This window comes from Salvia miltiorrhiza, chromosome 7 (assembly GCF_028751815.1).
Source record: "Salvia miltiorrhiza cultivar Shanhuang (shh) chromosome 7, IMPLAD_Smil_shh, whole genome shotgun sequence".
Lineage (NCBI taxonomy): Eukaryota > Viridiplantae > Streptophyta > Magnoliopsida > Lamiales > Lamiaceae > Salvia > Salvia miltiorrhiza.
The window spans coordinates 11,193,090-11,213,812 of record NC_080393.1 but is presented as its reverse complement, the minus strand read 5'-3'; the positions used below and the strand labels follow the sequence as shown (position 1 = coordinate 11,213,812).

General features: G+C 38.5%; 2 protein-coding genes across 2 annotated transcripts in view; both read left to right on the top strand.

Annotated features, from left to right (window-relative positions):
- LOC130992619 (uncharacterized) overlaps positions 1–20,723 on the top strand; it is an 88,715-nt gene that overhangs the window by 47,522 nt on the left and 20,470 nt on the right. The window lies entirely within an intron of this gene.
- On the top strand, positions 11,045–13,402 carry LOC130992580 (flavonoid 3',5'-hydroxylase 2-like). Its single transcript, XM_057917269.1, has 2 exons — positions 11,045–12,109; positions 12,193–13,402. Exons 1-2 carry the CDS (start codon positions 11,066–11,068, stop codon positions 12,826–12,828), a joined length of 1,680 nt encoding a protein of 559 aa, XP_057773252.1. The 5' UTR covers positions 11,045–11,065; the 3' UTR covers positions 12,829–13,402.

The following is a 20,723-nucleotide window of genomic DNA, read 5'->3' as shown; positions in this document are numbered from 1 at the left end:
TTTCAGCAGTAGGCTATTTTTAAATTAAAACTTGAAATCTTTTTGTAAACTGGTGTGAATATCTAAACATATACTGATGTGAGTTGACCGATAAGATCAGTGAAAGGTAAGATCAGTTGAGGATTGGTGTAGACTGATACTGATATTGGTTCAGTAGGTTAACTTCAGTGCGAAGAACTTGTCGACTTACTAATAGTTCAAGTAAGGCTTCAGTCTAATCAATTTTAAAAGAATAGAGGAGTGTTAGAAATCTTACTAACTATCCGAAGATTTGTTAGTTAGACTGATAACACTTGTAACGGAAACGATTTTACGAAATAGCCTTTAAGTGAAACACTTTGTCAATATTTAGGGTTTCTCTTTTCTCTTTAATAACTTCAGTATGAATAATGGTACGTGCACAGATAAGGAAAATGTAAATATTGAAATCAAGAAAGAACACAAAGAGTTTTTACGTGGTTCAGAAAAGAATTTCCTACGTCTACGGTCAGTCGATCACACTGACGAATCACTAGTGATAATGTATCTTATCAACACCTAATTCTAAGTTACGAGTTTTACCTAGTGTTTGAGCGTAAGAACTGAGAGAAATAACTTAATTGCTGAGAGAATAAGTTTGATGTTGTATTAGTGAAGAGCACGTAGTTTTCTCAAGGGGAATGCATGTGGTATTTATAGAGTACAATAGAAGGGTAAAATAGTAATTTCATCTCTAAAAATATGCTCCCCGCGTGGTTAGGGGCATAGTAGTAATTTTGCCCACAGCCGAGCGATTCCTCTGCTCTGGCGCTTCCCGGGTAAAACGGTCGCTCATACCGCTGCCTATCTTGCGTGATAGGTCATTCCTCTGTCTTTGATGATTCCTCCGACTGAGCCCATTCCTCTGGCGAAGTCCATTCCTCTGACCCTAGTGATTAATTCCTCTGTCTGAGTTCATTCCTCTGGCGAAGCCCATTCCTCTGTCCGCGTTCATTCCTCTGCTCTGCATATATTACTCCTCATCAGCTACTCCCCCCTCTGGTTTGGCTAGTTGCTGATGAAGTAACTAGTCAGAGTGTTCGCCCGCAATGCTGACGTCACCTGCATTAAATGCCCGCCATTTCGCAGTATACTTTTTCCGCATCTCGAGGTTACTTTTTCAGACCTTCTGTCTTTTCATGTTCCCGTAGAAATCCTCAGCCGTCGATCCTCTCCCTAGTGTCACGTGCCGCTCATCCCTCTATTCTGCTGTTGCCCGCGTAGGTTATACTTAGAAGTTTCAAACTTTCACTTTTCATCTTCTTCATTTTCACTTCGAACCCACCCTTTCGACTGTCCTCTCGATTTCCGGTGATCCTCCGTCTTCAACTCCGGCGTATTCCCTGCGACTTTCCCTCTCCAGTCCCCTCCGCAGACTTTAAGGAGAATTTTACCTAGGTAAATCGCGTATCTCCCTCCCCTGGTACTTTTATTCGGTGTAGATTAATCCTATTAAATCTGTTGGTGCTTTGATTGAGCGTGTAAACCTTAGATTTTTCCGTCCATGGCTTCCACCTCCGCTGCCAAACCTGCTTTTTCCCCTTCTCCTTCTCCCTCTCATCCGGCTTCTTCTCCCTACCCCCAGAATCCTCCGGACCTTCCAACTCCTTCCACCCTTCTGAATCCCCAGGATCCCCCGGCCTCTCCCGCATCTCCTCCTTCTACGCCCAAAATGCCTAAACCTGTTCCCGACTCTAGGCTAAGCATGGCGGACCTACATCGGATGTCCGAAAAATATAGAAACCCCGCCGGCCTGAGATTTGAACTCGAGTCCAAATCCCTAGAGCCCCTCCGCAAATGCAGATGAATACTGCGGCCATCTGGCGAGCCCAGATTGATGCTAGCCTAAGGCTTCCTCTTCTTCCACTTCTAGTGGAGGTTTGTAGCCATTTCCGCATCCCCTTCTACCAAATAACTCCCTCCACCATTCGGAGGTTATTTTGTTTTCACATACTATGTAGAGCCCATGGTGTCGAAGACACCAAGAAATTATTCCTACAAACCCAATCTTTGAGACTGCAGGGTGGTCCTCTATACAGCTTTGCTGCCCGTAAAACCTATCCCACCACTTTCCTCAACTCCCTCAATTCCTATGACAAGGGCTTCTTGTCATATTACTGTTTTGTGGTGACCTCCGAGGGTACTTGGCGCCAATATGGCGTCCAAGAACTGAGGTGGCACGAAGTCCGAACCACACACAAGCCTTCTTCCTTAGGGACCCCCTGTGATTATGATCTGGGGGTGTTAGCCAACCTTAACGCCCTCAATGACAGACAACCTTTTCCCTGCAAAGAACTCACTGCTAGTAGCTCGGCTCTGGCAGCCAATGACCTATTCCCCCTGTATCCACGCTCAGCTATAGGTAAAATCATGTGTTAGTAAGCGTATGAATTGTCATTACCCTACTTCTGATGATATAACTTTGTCTATTTGCAGGCATGTCGTGAAGAGAGAAATGCCGAACCACGCTGTTGGCCAACCGTCCCTCTGGCTCCGAGGGACAAGGTTCTGGAGACACCAGCTCCAGGACAGACACGCCAGAGCAACCCACTGGCTCTGGGATGGACACCTCTCGTACGGTGTCAGATGCTGCTGGGGTGGTTACCCCTATTCAACGCTTCCCTCCAGGCAAGGGAAAAGACATGGACGTTCTGTCCATGTTCAGCCCAGACAGCCAGAGGGCTGGTGGCTCTGGCTCTGGCAGAGCTGAGGGAGGATCCGCCATTTTTGGGAGTAACATCCCTGTGGTAGACATCTCTGAAGATGCCCCCGTTCCCGAGCAAGTCCAAGACATCCCGACTCCTGCATTCGCCCAGAAGAAGAGGAAGCGTGCTTTGTTGGCCCTTGCAGAGAAGAGGAGGAAGGAGAGCCTGCAGAAGGGGAGCAGGCTGGTGGAGGAAGAGGGTGAACCGGCAGGTGAAACGGAGACCACCTTCGTGGATGCCGAAGAGGGCAATCCTCTGGCCCTGACCGCGGAGGTGTCAAAGGCCTCTGGTTCCAAACCAGTCTCATCCATGAAGGGGCGGGAGTTTATGCGGAAGTTGCTTACTCAGATTCATCCCAAGGATCGGAAAGCAACCAAGAAGATGAAGAGGGCGAGGCTGGCCAGCAACCTCGGCCAATTGTGGATTCAGGTACCCTGCATTCATTCTTGCCTTAGCAATTTTTGTTATTTACTTTCTGATCTTTCTGCTCTGACATTTTCCCTCTAATTCCCGGCAGCTGGAGTCTCAAGTTGATGAGGCAATCCAGTGCATTGACGACTACGATGCGCTGGAAAAGGACCTGAAAAAGGAGAGAGAGGCGCAGGCAAAACGTGACCAGGATGTCACGGTCATGGTGGAACGCTTCAGCCAGGCTGAAGCGGATACCGCTGCGCTGCGAGCCCAGATTGACCAGCTAGAGGTGGAGAAGGCCTCTCTAGCCTCTGAGCTGCATATATTACTCCTCATCAACTAGGCTTGTGCTTACGGGTGCACAACAAACCTTGCTTTTGAAACTCAAGTTTCAGAGCCAACACATTGGGTTGGACTTCTCGCTATTTCTTAACTCACATTGCTGAGACAACACACATCTAGCTTGCGGTGGTTAAGATTCTCTCTATCTCAAACACACTTCTAACTCTGGTAGAAAAGAGTTCAATTCTCCAACTAATGATTACTGAGAACAGGCTCTCGAATAATCAAAATTAGGCTAAGGATGATGAATATTTGCCTAGTAGCTTATAAGAGAATGTTTGTATATCACGTGGTTTGATATTTGACAACAGGGATTCTCTTCTTCGATTCAAATATTTTTGACTAAGTATAAGCTGAGTCTTGAGTTCGGCAGAGCTTCAGCGTAAGTTCTTGAATCGGTGAGGTCGAAGGTTGAATCTTGAGTTCTATGTATAGGCAAATGAGAATGAATAGATCTGTTGGAGAAGATCCTTCAATCTTATTTGCCGTTTGACTTGTCAATTCAAATTTGGCTAAAGTCTTCGTCCTCTATCTCCTTTACGCTGAAAGAGGCATGGCTTTTCAGAGCTAGGAGATGGTGTTACAGTGCATGGTAACACGGAAAGGGAAACTCTGCAGGTTAAAGTACGATCCACCATATCCTTGCATTAAATGCACTGTCTTCGGCATTAAATGCGGCGTGTACTGGAAGCATTGAAGTTGTCATTTGTAAACACTGAGTGTGTTATGCATAACTCCATATTTAGTCCGCATAATGCACTATCAGTCCGAGGTTTCTAATCAGAACATTCCCTTCAGTTGTATTGAATGCTCTTCGACTGATCAGGTGTACTGAAGTGTTTCCCTAACACTAGTACTTCAGTGCAGATGCTTCATTAAATTCAGCATTTAATTTAGGCGAATTTCAGTCCTTCATTATTCAGTCTTCAGTTCTTCAACTTTCAGTTGTTGGTCTTCAGTCCTTCAAACATCAGTGCTTTGGTCTTCAGTACTCTTATCTTCAATCCTTGCGATTTTAGTGCTTTGGTCTTCAGTCCACACTAGAAAAATGAATCATAACAGTTGAGTTCAAAAAGAATTCTAGTCTAGTACAATTAAAATTGGGGTAATTGCCTGTAAATTCCTAACGTTACTCGGAATTGGTTTTTGCACCTTTTTTTATTTTTCTTCTTTTAAATACCTAACCTTTAGTTTTTGTCTGAAATTTATCCGATCACCGGTTTTTTCTTACACCGGCGTCGGAAATGCCACTGTGGCCGCCGGAATTCACACTGTAGCAGCCGGAATTCTCCACTTGGCTCATTTGTGACATGTGGCAAAAAAATATGAAAAAAATTGAAATAAAAAATACATGTGGAAAAAAAATAAAAATAAAAAAGAAAAGAAAAGGAAAATCAACCCCCCCAATCCTCATTTCTCCATTCCCCCTAACTCTGCCTCCCCCCACCCGGCGCCGCCCCCTGCCACCTCCACCACCGCCGGCGCCGCCACCCACCGCTACCACAACCAACGCTCCACCGCCTGGAGCAGCGGAGGAAGTCGATCGCCGCCGCCGTCCTCCGGAGCAGCAGACCAGCCTCCACTTCGTGGTAGTGCACGAGCAAGGCGCGCGACCAAGCGGCGGAGCAGCAGACCAGCCTCCACTTCGTGGTGGACTTCCGGCCTCCCCCTCTCCAGATCTTGTCGGTCTCCCACTCCCTAGACCGCAACGATCTTTGCCTCCCCCATCCCCAGATCCCGCCGACCTCCGCCGTCCCCTCCCCTTCTCACCTGACTTTCCCTCTTTCCCTTCACATCTCACCAGTTCCAATTTCTCCGAATTGAAGCGGCGAAGCGCGGGGGAATTGGTGGTGGCGATGGTGGTAGTGGCGCAGCAGGGGGCGGCGCGAATTGGTGGAGAATTGCGGATCTAGGGCACGAATTGTTGCCCTTTGTGCGCTGCCGTCTGTGCTTGCGAATGTGGTGAGAACGGTGTGGGGTGGTGCCGGCAATGGTAGCGGCATGGGCGGTGGCGGGTTGGGGACTGGGGAGGGGCAGACGGGATCTGGGGATGGGGGAGGGAAAGGTCGTTGCGGTCTGGGGAGTGGGAGATCGACGAGATTTGGGGATGGGAGAGGGCCGATGGGTCTGGGAATGGGGGAAGGGGTGGCCAGCGCTGGCGTATGGTGGCGGCGGGCGGCGCCGGCGGGTGGGGGGAAAGGGGGAATAGGTGAATAAGGTTGGGGAAGATGATGAGTTGGAAATTTTCTTCTTTTTTTTATAATTTTTTTGCCACATGTAAAAATTATGTTTAGGTGTCAATTTCGGTTGCCATCTCATCTATTCCGGCAGCCACAGTGGCATTTCCGGCGCCGGCGTTAGAAAAAACCGGTGATCGGACAAATTCGAGACAAAAACGAAAGGTTAGGTATTTAAAAGTAGAAAAATAAAAAAAGGTGCAAAAACCAATTCCGTGTAAACGTTAGGAATTTACAGGCAATTACCCCATTAAAATTTAAGGGTTTTGGAATCATTAAACCTAATTCAAACTTAGTTATTAGCTGAATTATTAGTAGTCAAATTAAATTAAATTTTTGATGGAAAAGTAAACTATTTCTTTGGTCAACTAATTAAGTAAATAGCATAATTAAATTCAAAGTCCAAAACATATGTAGGATGAGATACTACACATAACTATTTATATAAACTTTATTCAAGGTGGAGTATGATGATAAGGAAATGCTGGATAGGAGTTGTGAAGAAAATAAGAATGAAGGATAAAAATAAGAATTAAGGAGAATTGAGAAAAATATAAATAATATTTTTATTTTTCATTTTTTAATTTTTTTGCCTTTTCATAATATTAAAATTTTATTATTGTGAATTCTTTTTTTTTTAATATTTAGTTCAAATATATTTTATTAAAATTATTATTTTTATTATATTTATAAATCTGATAATTGAGTTGGTATCTATTTTATATAAATATAGAAATATAAAATGTTTCACATGCATTGTATAGGGTGCAAATGCTAGTTTATAATTATTAAATTAAATTATTGGTCAAAGTAATATTAGATAAATTAAATTAATTTTTAATAAAATTATAACTATTTATTTAGCCAACTAAAAGTTAATTGATGTTGGTGCTACAAATATATAAAGGATGAGATACTACACAAAAATATTTTATATAAGTTTTAGTCAAGATGGAGTTTGTTGGAAAAATCAATGTGGGATAAAAATGTGACTTGTGAAAAAAATGAGAATGAAGAATAATTGAAATTTTTTTAAATGCTTGATTTCTAGAATGCCACATAAGCAAAGATTAAATATATACTCCCTCCGTCTCTGAAATAACTTTTTCTTTTTCTTTTTGGGACGTCCCCCAAATAACTTCATCTTTCTTTCTTTCCATTTTTGGACAACTACCCCACCACTAATAATATTTATTTATTCTTACTTTTCACTTTTCAACACTTTCAATACCAATTATAACACATTTTTCACAACTTCCAATAATAATTATAACAATTTTTCTCCACTATCAATACACTTTACAACTTTTCCTTAAAACATGTGCCATCCCCAAAAAAGAAGCTATTTCAGGGACGGAGGGCGTAATAATCATTGTAATTATTTTATGTTCAACCATGGAGAATAATTATTGAATTTAGTACATGGTTTTAGAAGAAAAAAAAAGGATACGAAAATTACTAAGAAAATTACTCTTTCGTTATATAAATAAAAAATATAAAAATATAAAATATAAATTAAGAATATAATGATAACTTAAGATAAATAAAATGACTACGGACATAATAACATGTGAGCACATGAATTAAGGTGGTCTCTTGAATGTATTTATTGAATTCAATATAAATAAAAAATAAAATTATATAATTTAAAAATATACTATACAATCATAATAATACAAATAAAGGAAAGTTAAGGAATTTAAAAATAGTGAAATATGAGAATGCTAGGTAGGATAAGCCCTATAATAGGATAAAGATTAGGGGTGGACCAAAATACTGAAAAATCGGTATACCGCACTTATCGTATCGAAAAAATATCAAAAATACCGAATTTTTGATAACCGTAAATTTCGATACGACATAATACCGTGCCGAAGAATTTCAGTACGATAACTGTATCAATTTTCCTCATACCGCAGTACATATCGAAAAAACGGCATACACTGATTATTTCGGTATATACCGATCCGGCATATCGTATCGATTGAAATAAATTATATATGTATATATAATTAGTGATAAATTATATATATAAAAAAATCATAATTATTAAAGAATTAATGCCAACTTACAAAATATAAATTCATTAATAATTTTGATAATTTAGACATGAAACGATATACTAATAATTTTGATATACCGTCAAATATGGTATACCGAATTTTGGTATGGTATATCGCACTATTGGTACGATATCGGCATGAAAAAGTTCATACCGAATTTTTCGGTATACCAATCTTCAATATATCGAAGAGTTTGGTACGATAACGATATGAAAAATCTCATACCGCAATTTACGGTGCGATATGATAAATTTTTTTGACATACCGTACCGGTCCACCCTAATCTATATATTATATGAAAACACAGTTTATGGCAATTTAGCAAATAAAATAACATATAAAGGGCAATTATCTTAAAGGGCCAGCACAGTTTGTAACAGTTATTTTTTGCCAGCAAAATTCTCCCTCACACATCTCTCACTAACAACGATTCCCTCTCCCTCACCGAGACGGTTCTCCCAACAATTTAAATCTCTCTCTCTCACAATATCTCTAAAGCAACGACAATTTATCAAAAATCAATATAATTTCTCGAACTGCTTTCCATCCATTTAGGGAGAATGGGTCGAACGCATTGCTGCGGCGGTTGCCGAAGAAGCTCGGAAATCAGAGACATATTTTTAGCTTTTCTAATCGAGAGAATTAAAGCGTGCGATTGCTGAGAACTTGTGATGTATCACTGGAATTGTTTGATGGGGAATTTGGTGAAGAAGGAGGTTCATTTATGGTGCGAGGGGAAAATTCCGATGGTGTCGCGCGACTTCGAGAAATCATGAAGTCTAGAACTTGCCGGTGCTTTCTAGAGGCCTCTCTATAATTTGACATTTATTGAACAATAAATATATGAATGTGGGATATTTGGGAACATTATCTTTTAATGTCATTTCAAGGATACCATTTTTTGGGGGGGAGGGGGGTAGCGGCTTATGCAGATGGGCATAAGTATCAGTTGCCCACCATCTTCCCTCTTCGCTCGCCATTGTTACATGTCGTCTGCAGCAGGAACGTTACCGCCGTTAACATAATTTTTCCATCTAATTTCATCAACGATATTGTCGAGTCTTGACCTCACCGGTGCCTATCATAGCAGTCCAGCGATGTTTGATCGCCACCGTCCGAAAGAACAACAACCAATGTCCCCCTTTATCAGCGAATTGATACAGAAGTTACCATCACCATCTCCTATTTCTTTTATATTCTATTTGAGTTCTTTAAATTCTTAATTAATTTCTTAATTTTGCTAAATACAGAGTTTTCATGTGTGTTTATAGGTGAAGTTTGAAGTAGATAGGGAAGCTTATGAATTTCGGTGGATTTTTAAGGTTCCTCACATTTTTGTTTTGAGATTTTTATTATTCCAATTTTTACACTGTAGATTTTGAATAATTTCTGTAACTTTCTCGGCCTTTTCTTTTTCAGCAATCAATCCCCCTACAATTTTGCCGATATGTTCTCGGGCAGATCTTGCGTGTGGTCGCCGTGTGGGAAATGTTAGATGTAACTCTGCAGGTGAGAAAGTATGATCCGTTTATAGTTGTTGAAACAAGTGGTGACAAGTTGTCAGGTTCAACTGGCTATAATTCTGTCGTAGCTAGGGTAAGGGTTTTTCACTTAGTCGTGGTCGATCATTTTATTTTTACGTTTGTGGATGAACTGATGTAATTATGCATTGAAGGTATATATTTGGGAAGAATTCTACAACAGAGAAGATACCGATGACAACACCTATATTTACTCAAGCACTCAAATCGGAATTCTCCAAAGTATCCATTCAAATAGTTCTTCCTTCCGAGAATAATATGAACAGGTGAACTTTCTTTATCTCTGCCAGTCACTTTTCTGAAAAATATACTCCTAAATCTCATTTTTTTTCTATGTATATCAAATTATCAATGGTGTTATAATTGAGCAGTTTGCCAGCTCCAAATGAAGTAGAAATCAGTTTGAGGAAGGTGGAAGAAGGTGTAGCAGCAGTGTCGAAATTCAGTGGAAAGCCAGATGAGGATATTGTTCAACCTCTGTTTCCTTTGGCAGGTTTTGGACAGTCGAGGTCATCTCCTTATGTACGTATATGATACATAATTGTTACTCATTATCACTTATACTTGCTTTATTTTTTAAAATAATTTTTATCTTTATACTTATTATCACTTAAAAACAATTAATAGTATTTCAACTATTTAAAAATAATAATTTATATAATATATTGATTACGGTTTACATTTATATTTATTTATTTAAAATATAGTTTAATGTTGATATTCGCCGTGCATCGCACGGGCGTGCGTACTAGTAAAGATAAAGATAAAATAAGATATGTGTTCATGTTGACAATAATTAAGTCGGGCGCTTTAAATACGGTAATAAGTACGAAAACTTAGGGCACTATGTATCAAATTCTTGAAAAATATTCATAAATCTGTAAAGTTTAAACAATATTAAATTAATTTAGTGTGAATATAATAAATTATTGGGCAACTACTTCATAATAATTATATAGTTGTGGGCTCGTGGGTCTCTTCAGCCTATGCCTAATTAGTGGGATGAGATCCAGTGTTCCACAATTTTATGTGTGCTACTGTGTCTCATATTGATATCTATTATTTTAAAAATATTTTTTATAAAAATAAAATTTATTATGATATTATGAATTATATTTAATTTTTATTTTTAAAAATTAAATTTTTTAAAAAGTATATACCATGACTTTGAATTTATCAACCTATTATTAGCTAATAAAAGTGAAATTAAATGATAAAAAATAATTATATACTCTAAATTGATGGAAATCACAAAATTAAACTAAAGCATATAAAATTGAAGAAAAAATATATATGAAAATAAATAAAATTGAAAGTGGGACATAAAGTGAGACAAAAAGTGTGGTACACTGAATCTCATTCCCTAATTAGGCGGATACTCACATTAATAAAGTTGTCGAAATTAGTGCTCGTCCATTTCATTAGAATAAACTCAATTATTTTGGACACGAAAATTAAAAAAGTTATTTTTATAAAAAAAATAGTGTGGTTCACGTCATTTAAATAATTTTTTTTTTTATTTAAAATAAAGAGTATTCTAAGTTTCTAACAGGATATCTAAAAAATGAAAAACGAGCATATTCTACCGCGATGGAAACGCGACGCACCTTGAAAATAAATGGTCACCTTATGTAGCCTTTATTGACATCAAACTCTGTCCGCCCCAAAATCAGTAATATTTAGATATTTAAATCTGGGTAGACGTTTTGAACGATGGATGCAATAAAACGTGATGAACTACATGTTAGATGATAATGGACACCCAACTTTCTTGCTCCTCTCTCCTATATATAAATATGCAAACAAGAAGTGTGCTGTATGCATTAAAAACACATATATACAAAGGAATAGAAAATATATTTCAACATATAGTAGGCATGCAAGGTGAAGAATGTATATTGTTGATTGCTCGGGGGGTAATTGTAGCCGCATTACTTTACGCTCTAATTCGTTTGTTAATCTCAAGAAGCAGCACCACCATCGACCGGCACCGTCTGCCGCCGGGGCCGAGGGGCTTTCCAGTGGTGGGCTCCCTTCCCTCCCTGGGCGACATGCCGCATGTTGCCCTAGCGAAAATGGCCAAAATTTATGGCCCAATCATGTATCTAAAAATGGGCACGTTAGACATGGTCGTGGCTTCCACGCCTGACTCGGCCCGGGCATTCCTGAAAGCCCAAGACACCAACTTCTCGAACCGACCGCCCAACGCGGGCGCCACCATCCTGGCGTACAACAGACAGGACATGGTGTTCGCCCGCTACGGCCCCAAGTGGAGACTGCTGAGGAAGCTGAGCAGTCTCCACATGCTGGGGAGTAAGGCGCTGGAGGGGTGGGCCGACGTGAGGTCCACGGAGGTGGGGCACATGCTGGAGGCCATGCACGAGGTCAGCCGGCGCGGGGAGGCCGTGGCGCTGCCGGAGATGCTGGTGTACGCCATGGCGAATATGATAGGGCAGGTGATATTGAGCCGGCGGGTGTTCGTGAGCAAAGGGAAGGAGGTGAATGAGTTCAGGGAGATGGTGGTGGAGCTGATGACCTCAGCTGGGTATTTCAACATCGGCGACTTCATTCCGTGGCTTGCTTGGATGGATCTGCAGGGGATTGAGAGAGGAATGAAGAAACTGCACAGCAAGTGGGACAAGTTGATCGGCAACATGTTGAATGAACACTTGAAATCAACCCACGTGCGCAAGGCCAAGCCGGATCTTCTTGATTCCCTTTTGGCAAATCGTGATGGTGATCATGAGGAAGAGATCAAGCTCAGCACCACCGATATCAAAGCCCTTTTACTGGTTTGTTTCTGCTACGTCCATTCTTATATAAATCTTAAAAATTAATTAATTATGGGGTTAATTCAATTGCATGCACGGTATAGAACTTGTTTACTGCAGGGACAGACACATCATCGAGCGAAGTAGAATGGGCATTAGCAGAGATGATGAAGAATCCGAGCATCCAAAAAAGGGCCCATGAGGAGATGGATGCAGTGATCGGCCGAGAGCGGCGGCTGCTGGAATCCGACATTCCGAAACTAGCATACCTCAAAGCCATCTGCAAGGAGGCATACCGGAAACACCCTTCCACTCCACTAAACCTGCCTCGAATCAGCAGCGAGGCATGCGTGGTGGACGGCTACCACATCCCCAAGGACACGAGGCTGAGCGTCAACATATGGGCCATCGGGAGGGACCCCGACGTGTGGGAGGATCCGCTCCACTTCAACCCCGACAGGTTTATGTCGGGGAAGAATGCGGGGATCGAGCCCGCGGGGAATCACTTCGAGCTCATCCCATTTGGGGCGGGGCGAAGGATCTGCGCGGGCAGCAGGATGGGGATGGTGATGGTGGAGTACATATTGGGGAGTCTGGTGCACGCTTTCCGGTGGGAGCTGCCGCCCGGCACGGCGGAGATGGACATGGAGGAGACTTTCGGGCTGGCGTTGCAGAAAGCAGTGCCTCTTGCGGCTACCCTCACTCCTAGGTTGCCTTCACATTGTTATGCAGCTAGCTAGGTATATATATATTGTTGTGTTACATCCATTCTCTATATAGATACATGGAGATCGATGAGAGAATGATCCTATATACTCTATACATGATATATTAAATAATGATCATGGTGTGGGTGGCGGTGCTTCTGGTGATGGAGCTGGTATGGTTTTGTTGTGTCGGAAATCGAGGTTATTGGGGGGGCCCTTGCCTAATAACTGGGTGCAACCGAGGTAGCAAGCCAGGTCGCAAGTGGTGTCGAGGGCGCCCTCTAAATTCAAACAGATGGGCTTGCACCCAGCTAGGCACTCTTTCGATGCTACCTTCTTCGCCCCTCCTGCACCTACTAAACCCATCACCATTATTCCCAAAATAACTACAACGCTACTGCTGTATTTCTTCATAATTCTCTCCTTCTCTCAAAATCCACATATGCAATTTCTTATATATATATATGTGAGTGGTCGAGCATTTTTGGCCAACAAAACCAAAGATCCGGAGTGAATGGAGCGAGGGGGTGGAGGAGATTCATCTTTGTAAAGCCATACATTTGCAGACGATCGAATAAATATTTCTAATATTGGAATTTGGAATTAATATATTCATTTATGCGAGGGTAGTAATAAGTAGGTTAGTAATAATTTATTGAATGTCTTTAATTAGATGTTGATTACCATACCGTTTTGTTTTTTACCAATTGGTTTGGACAATATACAGAAAGCAAAGCACGTTTGATCAGAAAAGGGGACACCTACGGTGCGGAAGTATTTTGTTTGGATATTAATTTAAATATTTGATCTAATTTGTAATAATATAATTATTTTTAATTCGTTATATAATATACAATTTCATGACATAATATGTATATTATTTACTCTTAAGGGGGACACCTTCTTTAAATATAACCTTTTTTAAAGAATAAATAATTTTAAAAATAGCTAGATTCGAATGTGAGATTTTTAATCGTACCTAAATTTTAACTATATTACCATTAAATTAATATAAACACAGAGTCTAACATTTTGATCATTAAAATTGTCAACTAATATAAATCATGAAATCTATATCTATATAATATATAAAAGAGGAGTTTTTTCCCTCCAACTTTTCCGGAATGAGATTCAATGTACCACACTCTATGTTTCACTTTGTGTCCCACTTTCAATTTTATTTATTTTTTTCTTCAATTTCAACTTTATATTCTTTAGTTTAATTTTGTGATTATTAAATAGGGTTTATTCCATCAATCTAGGGTATATAATTATTTTTTTCATTTAATTTCACTTTTATTAGCTAATAATATGTTGATAAATTCAAAGTCATGGTATATACTTTTTTAAAAAATCTAATTTTTTAAAATAAAAATTAAATATAATTCATAGTATCATAATAAATTTTATTTTTATAAAAAATATTTTCAAAATAATAGATATAAGTATGAGACATAGTGGCACACATAAAATTGTGGGACATTGGATCTCATCCCAACTTTTCCCTCCATTTTTCTCTCTTCTTTCACTGATTTTTTTTTTCTCACTATTTTCTCTTTATTTTTATTTTTTTCTAAACATCATCAAATTTAATTCATGAAAAAATACTTAATATACTACAACTTAAATTTAAGTTCGTGAAAAAATCATTAATATGCTAAAAAATCATCAAAATGAATAAATTATGAAAAATTAAAATTAAAAATATTTGATTTTTTCTCTCTTCATTAATATTTTACAACTTTTTATTTATATTTGTGTATGTAAATATTGATTTATTTATTATGACTAATAATAATAATAATAATAATAATAATAATAATAATAGAAATAATAATAATAATAATAATAATGTGTAATGTCAATTTTCATTATCAAATTATTTAATAATTATAATTATCCGTATACTTTAAGCAAAGTTGAAAATATACATTTCAAATTCAAGATTTTATTGAGTATTGATGTGGATTATTTTATTATTAAAATATATTTTTTATTTATTTATATTTTAATTTTATTTAATATTTTATTATTATTTAAACATGTCATTTAATTTCGATGTTCGTCGTGCATCGCACGAATGAACGTTAGATAGAGAGACAGAGATGACCACGTTTATCCTTATCTAACTATGGGCTAGGGCTAGTTAATCCAAACAGACTCGTTTACCAGTCCTATCTCAAAAATAAAATGTTGTAGTAACTATTAATTTAATACTTATAATATTATCTCATTTGAGGTAATATGATACTTATTATATATTAAAATATTTATTTTGATATTTTATTTTAGAATTATTTTTTTTAAAACATAATTAATATCCATCACCAAATTACTCAAATAAAATCTGGAATGCTGAAATTGGTAGAGTGCATACCAATTTGAAGCACATCCGTGAATGAGACTTGTACATTTGTTCATTTAATTTTGAGTTAATGGATTCAATTAGCCCTTCTTGTATAAAAAAAGGAAAAAGTGTCTACCCAAATAAAAATATGAAAAATATAGCTTTCATGACTTTTTTACCCTTATTTCAAATTTTTAAAATTTTAAATAACTGAAAATTAAGTAGTATTTACCATCAATTAAAAAAATAAAATCACCTCACACAAAATTACCAAATCAAATTACTATAGTCAAAATTCACCCACTCAAACCCTAGGTGAAAAGACGTTCTTCACGCCTCCAACGTCGGCAGCGTCACTTCGTCGTCGTCAGCCGCCATATCTCACTCCGTCGTCGTTCTTGGGAAGGCCGGTCCCCTCTGCCTCAAGCAAACACCGGCGACGTTTTTTCCATATATGTTTGAAGCAGATGTGCGCTGCCGCTGCCTTCAAGGCATTCCAGACGTCGACGCCGTCCCCGCTGCAGATTGAAGACGCCGCCAAGGCCCGCGCTGCGGATTGAAAAAGACGGTGCCGCACCCACTGCGGCCCGGCGTTGGTGTTCCAGACAAAATCGCCGTGTATTAGACGCCCACTGCATTCCAGACGCCGCCGTCGTAGATTCAAGCATGAACGCCGTCTCAAGCCTGACTCCTCACAATGTACACAGTGTAATAACAGTGCTTACACACAAAAATCGATGATTACACATATTATCGATGGTTACACACATTATTCGAGCGTTACACACAATTTCGGACGATAATGTGTGTAATAGTGCAAATTTTGCACTATTACACACATTATCGTCCGAAATTGTGTGTAACAGTGTAATTTGAACCATTACACACATTTGTGGTCGATAATGTGTGAAATGAAGCATTTTGCATTGTCACACACAATTTCGGACGGTAATGTGTGTAACAATGCACAATTTGCACTATTACACATATTGTCGTTGATAATGTGTGTAGTGGTTAATTTTGCACTGTTACACACATTATCGACCACAAATGTGTGTAATGGTTCAAACTACACTGTTACACATATTATCGTCCGAAATTGTGTGTAACGCTCGAATAATGTGTGTAACTATCGATAATGTGTGTAATCATCGATTTTTGTGTGTAAGCAAGCACATTTTCGTGTAACCATGAACATAGTTCGAAAAACCTAAATTCAAGAGATATATGAGATTAGGAGGTAGTGACTTACCGGAAACAAGAGGAAGAGAAGCAAGATTGCCGGGAGACCACCGGAATAAGGTCCGCCGAAGACAGTGTGAACTTGGGGAAGAAGTTGGTAACTTTTTTTTTACCCAAAATATGATTTCACCCAAAATCTAGGTTTTGTTTTTTGTTTTAATTTATTTTATTTACTATTTTGTGCTATTTTCGAAACTAATAAAAAATCATCTAATCAAAATATATTAATAAGGGTAACTCTATCATTTTAACACTAAAAAGGCCACATTTTTCATATTTTTATCTTCATCATGAACATTTTTTCCTATAATTAAAAGGTTTTGGCTAGATTAGGGGTTTTGTTCTTTAATTATTATTTTTTTCTTATCTTACCTTTCCAAGTGATAATCAATTCTAACTTTATAATTGTAATGAATAAAATAAATAACGGTCTAATATATTTATATATATACGGAAACAAATTTATATGGTTTCTTCCGAAAATCACTCTTTTCCATTTATCTTATGCGTTTTCGTTTTGTATTTAAATTAATACGTTGTATGTATTTTTATTTTTATTTTTAAATATGATTTTAGTTTTTGTTGTATGAAGTTGTTTTTCAATAAAATGTACGTTTGAATTTTAATTTTTTAAAATACAATTATATTAGTGTAATTAGATTAATTTTATTGAAGTAATATATAATAAAAATAAAATATATTTTATGGAGAAATTGGTTTTTTTTTTTTGCGAAATTTAGAAACGTTGAACATGTTAATAATTTTTTATGAACATACCAATAATTTTATTGAACGTTTGACGATCGAATTCTGGAGTGCGATTCATAAAAAATTATTGACATGTTCATTACAATTATTGTTATGTTCATCAAAATCTGAGCACGTAATTTATTCTTAATTATTGACCGTTTGATTGAGCTATTTTAATGGTTGCAATATGATTGCTTCTCTTTTTCTTTTAATATTTGCATTTTTTCATTAAACCTTTTTTTATATATAAGGTCTATATATAAATAGTTAAATGCGTGAGGTAGTAATATAATGGAAAAATATGAGATAGTTGAAAAAGAAAATAGTTATTACTTACACGAGGTGATCTTGGGTACACCCGGGTGTACCATACAACCGGATTATACCTTCATTAAAATTTTGACCCATACCCTGATTTGAATCCATATCCTGACCCAACCCATATAAATAATACTATTATGTATACGGGTCAACCCGGTTGTACGGTACACCTAGGTGTACCCAAGATTTTGTGTACTTACACATAGTAGATGCTTTGAGATGTTTTGTTTTGTAATTGAGGATAGTCGACGACTTTGGGCGTGGCATGCACCAATCACGGCATTTGTTTGTGCTTGGTGGCCAATCAGACTGATTACACCAAATAATATATGGCATAAATTTTGCATATTTTCAAAAAGAATAAATTGCATTCATACTTATACACAAAACAACTAAAAACAACAAGCCGAACCATCGCCTCACGAAAATAACAAATCAAACAGTTAACAAACAAAATTTTATATTCTAATTATGTCGTATTATACGCACGTGTCATTTATATCACAAAACTCGTGTGAGATTGATTTTATAGTGAAACGGTTTCACAATGACACTACTTTAACATACAAATGACACTTTATTATTTTAAAGTGATATTTATATGTTGAAGTAGTGTTATTATGAAGTTGGTTTCACCATGAAACCGATTTTACAGGAGACCACCTCCATTTATATAGGCATATAAGCGCCACGTTAATTTAATTAATGATGCCATAAACACATACTTTGGAAGGTGGTACAAATTTAAATAAAAGTTAATTAATTGGGATTATATAAAAATTGAATGTTTATTGGGTTATTGGTAAGAAAATACACCAACTTTGGACCCATTTTGGTTTTTCCCATGAACTTTCAAAATTGTCAAATAATACATCAACTCTTTGATTGTAGCAATTTAAACATCCCAATTTTCAAATAATAAGAGATCTACCCCCTAAGAAAAGAAAAGTGCAGAATAACCCCAACAATTATGAAACCAAGACAATATACCCTTATAAAATTTTAAAACAGTTTAACAAATAATCATGCCCAACATGCTTCCGTAATACTTCGAAATAAATCTTAAATTAAACCAACATTATACCTTTGTCGACTGGTCTTCTTCAGGAGTCGGTCTTGTTGCGTTTTACGGCTCGTCTGCCCACTTGGCACGCACCAACCACACACTCGCAAGAGATGGTTGCAACCATTCTCCTTCACTAAGTGTCGACTCAATACTTTGTTGGAAAAATAAAGAAAATATTTTTACTCAACCGGAATAGTTGGACAATAACTAAGCGTTTATAGAGGAATTATATAATAATTAATTTATTTCATAAATCTTCCTCAAGGGAGGAGACTAACTTGTTTAGCTACTCATAGTAGCCAATACTTGTGTACATAAAAAAAAAAAAGGAAACTAAAACTAAAAAACTTTGAAAACTAGAAAAAAAAAATACAAAGATAGTTTTTTAGAGAGAGGAAGTGGTGTGTGAAAATGTGTTCTGAATTTTCGATGTCCTTCTTCTCTCCAGCACTTGGGTTTATATAGAGGTTTGAACCCCTCTATTATTGCTTGGTTGTTGGCCTCGGATTCTATCTTCGGGGCCAGCTTGCTTGAATATGACATCCACCTTCTTTTGTCGGCCTTGATTGCCGACACTTGTTAGTGGCATCACATGGTGCTGGACCCTTGCTTTATCGTCTTGTGATAATGCTGGTAGGGGCCGGCTGCTTTTCCCTCCACTCACTTTTGTCCTGGAACATTTGGTGAATGGTCCTCCTGTTCTTCCACCCACTTTTGTCGTTTCTTTTGTGGGTGCGATCCTTGCTGTGAATCACATGATTCACTTAGCTTTGTCGGCCACCTTCCTTTTTTGGTGCCCGAGGTGTCCTTCCCTTTGGAGTCTGATGCTTATCATGTTCATCAGACCGGAACCTCCTTTTATCCGGCTTTGGAAAGAATCCTTTGCCGAATTCTGGCTCCTTCTGCGATGAGCATTGATCGCAGATTTTCTCGATCCAATGGCCTAGATGAGCCATATTGCAAAACTTGTGACGAGTCTCCTGGCTCCCCGCAATCTTGTTCTTCCAAATCATTTGCCGTTTCTTCTCGAAGGATTCTTCGGCAAAAGGAGTTGTTGTTCCTGTCATGGTATTAACTAGGAACGTTCCCAGATCCGAGCTTTGGTAGAACTTGAATCTGGACTTCATTTTGTCCATCTCTGTTAGACAGACCCATAGACCCCATGCTCGTCTGGTGGAGATTTGATCCTCCGTAAATGTTGAGACGATTGCGGCCTGGAAGTCGGGAACTTTGATCCGGTTAAGGGCTCCCGTATCAGGTCTCCGAAGCTTGATGAAGTGGAAAGCTTCACGGATTCCTTTTCCGACTGGCTCTGGCGCTGCACTGAAACAGTACAATTCAAGAACATCTCCCCTTTTTAGGGACTCGTTGTTTTCCCATGTGTCAAACACCGTTTTCTGGATCCATTTTGGTAGACCCTTGATTTCGGTGAAGGCTGGGGCTGTGGTATAAACTGAGGCCAAAGCCCCAAACTCATACCATTCCTTGACATCGTTTGGATTGGCTCCTGGAGTCGTCCAAACCCTTGGATATTTTCCGGCAACATCAACCCGACAATTTCCCGGATTAATGCCCTTCCTTATGAGAAGTTTCTCCCACCTGTCTTGATACATCTGCCAAGAAGGAGAAATTTCAAAAAAGTCAGTATCAACCTTAACTTGGCCTGTCATGGGCCTAAGATTGATCTCTCCCTCTTTTACCCCAGAGGTGGAGGGTTGACATGTTGATTCAGGGTGTGACTCCTTAACAACATCTTTTCCTCGAGAGTCTGGCTGTGAAACCATTGTCTCAGGACTTGTGCTAGGGGTATTTGAATCCCCTGCTACAGGTAATCCGCCCTGTACGGAAAGCATTGCTTTAGCCCGATTTTCACGGACAGCGCGCAAGAGCGGCTTGTTGGTTGCTTCCTGAAGATTAAACATCTTCATGAAACATACATCGATTTGGTTAGATACTTGAGCTTCATCAGCTGCTTGTATCTTCCCTGCTTGTTTGGTATGTAGCACACATTTGTGCCACTCTTGTTGTAGCAGCTCTAGACTTTCAAAGAGCTGCCCCTGTATTGCCTCGATGGCCTCCACTTCAGGAAGCTCCATCCCTTGTCAGGAAATCTGCAAGAACATTCTGATCAGATTTTAAAATGACAATATCATAATCATAATATTGGCATTCTGCTTGCCATCTAAGCAATCTAGCCTTTTC

Coding starts and splice junctions, on each gene's coding strand:
- LOC130992580 (XM_057917269.1), top strand. CDS start 11,066: ATGATAATGGACACCCAACTTTCTTGCTCCTCTCTCCTATATATAAAT. Junction 12,110..12,192: donor ATATCAAAGCCCTTTTACTG/GTTTGTTTCTGC, acceptor TGCACGGTATAG/AACTTGTTTACTGCAGGGAC.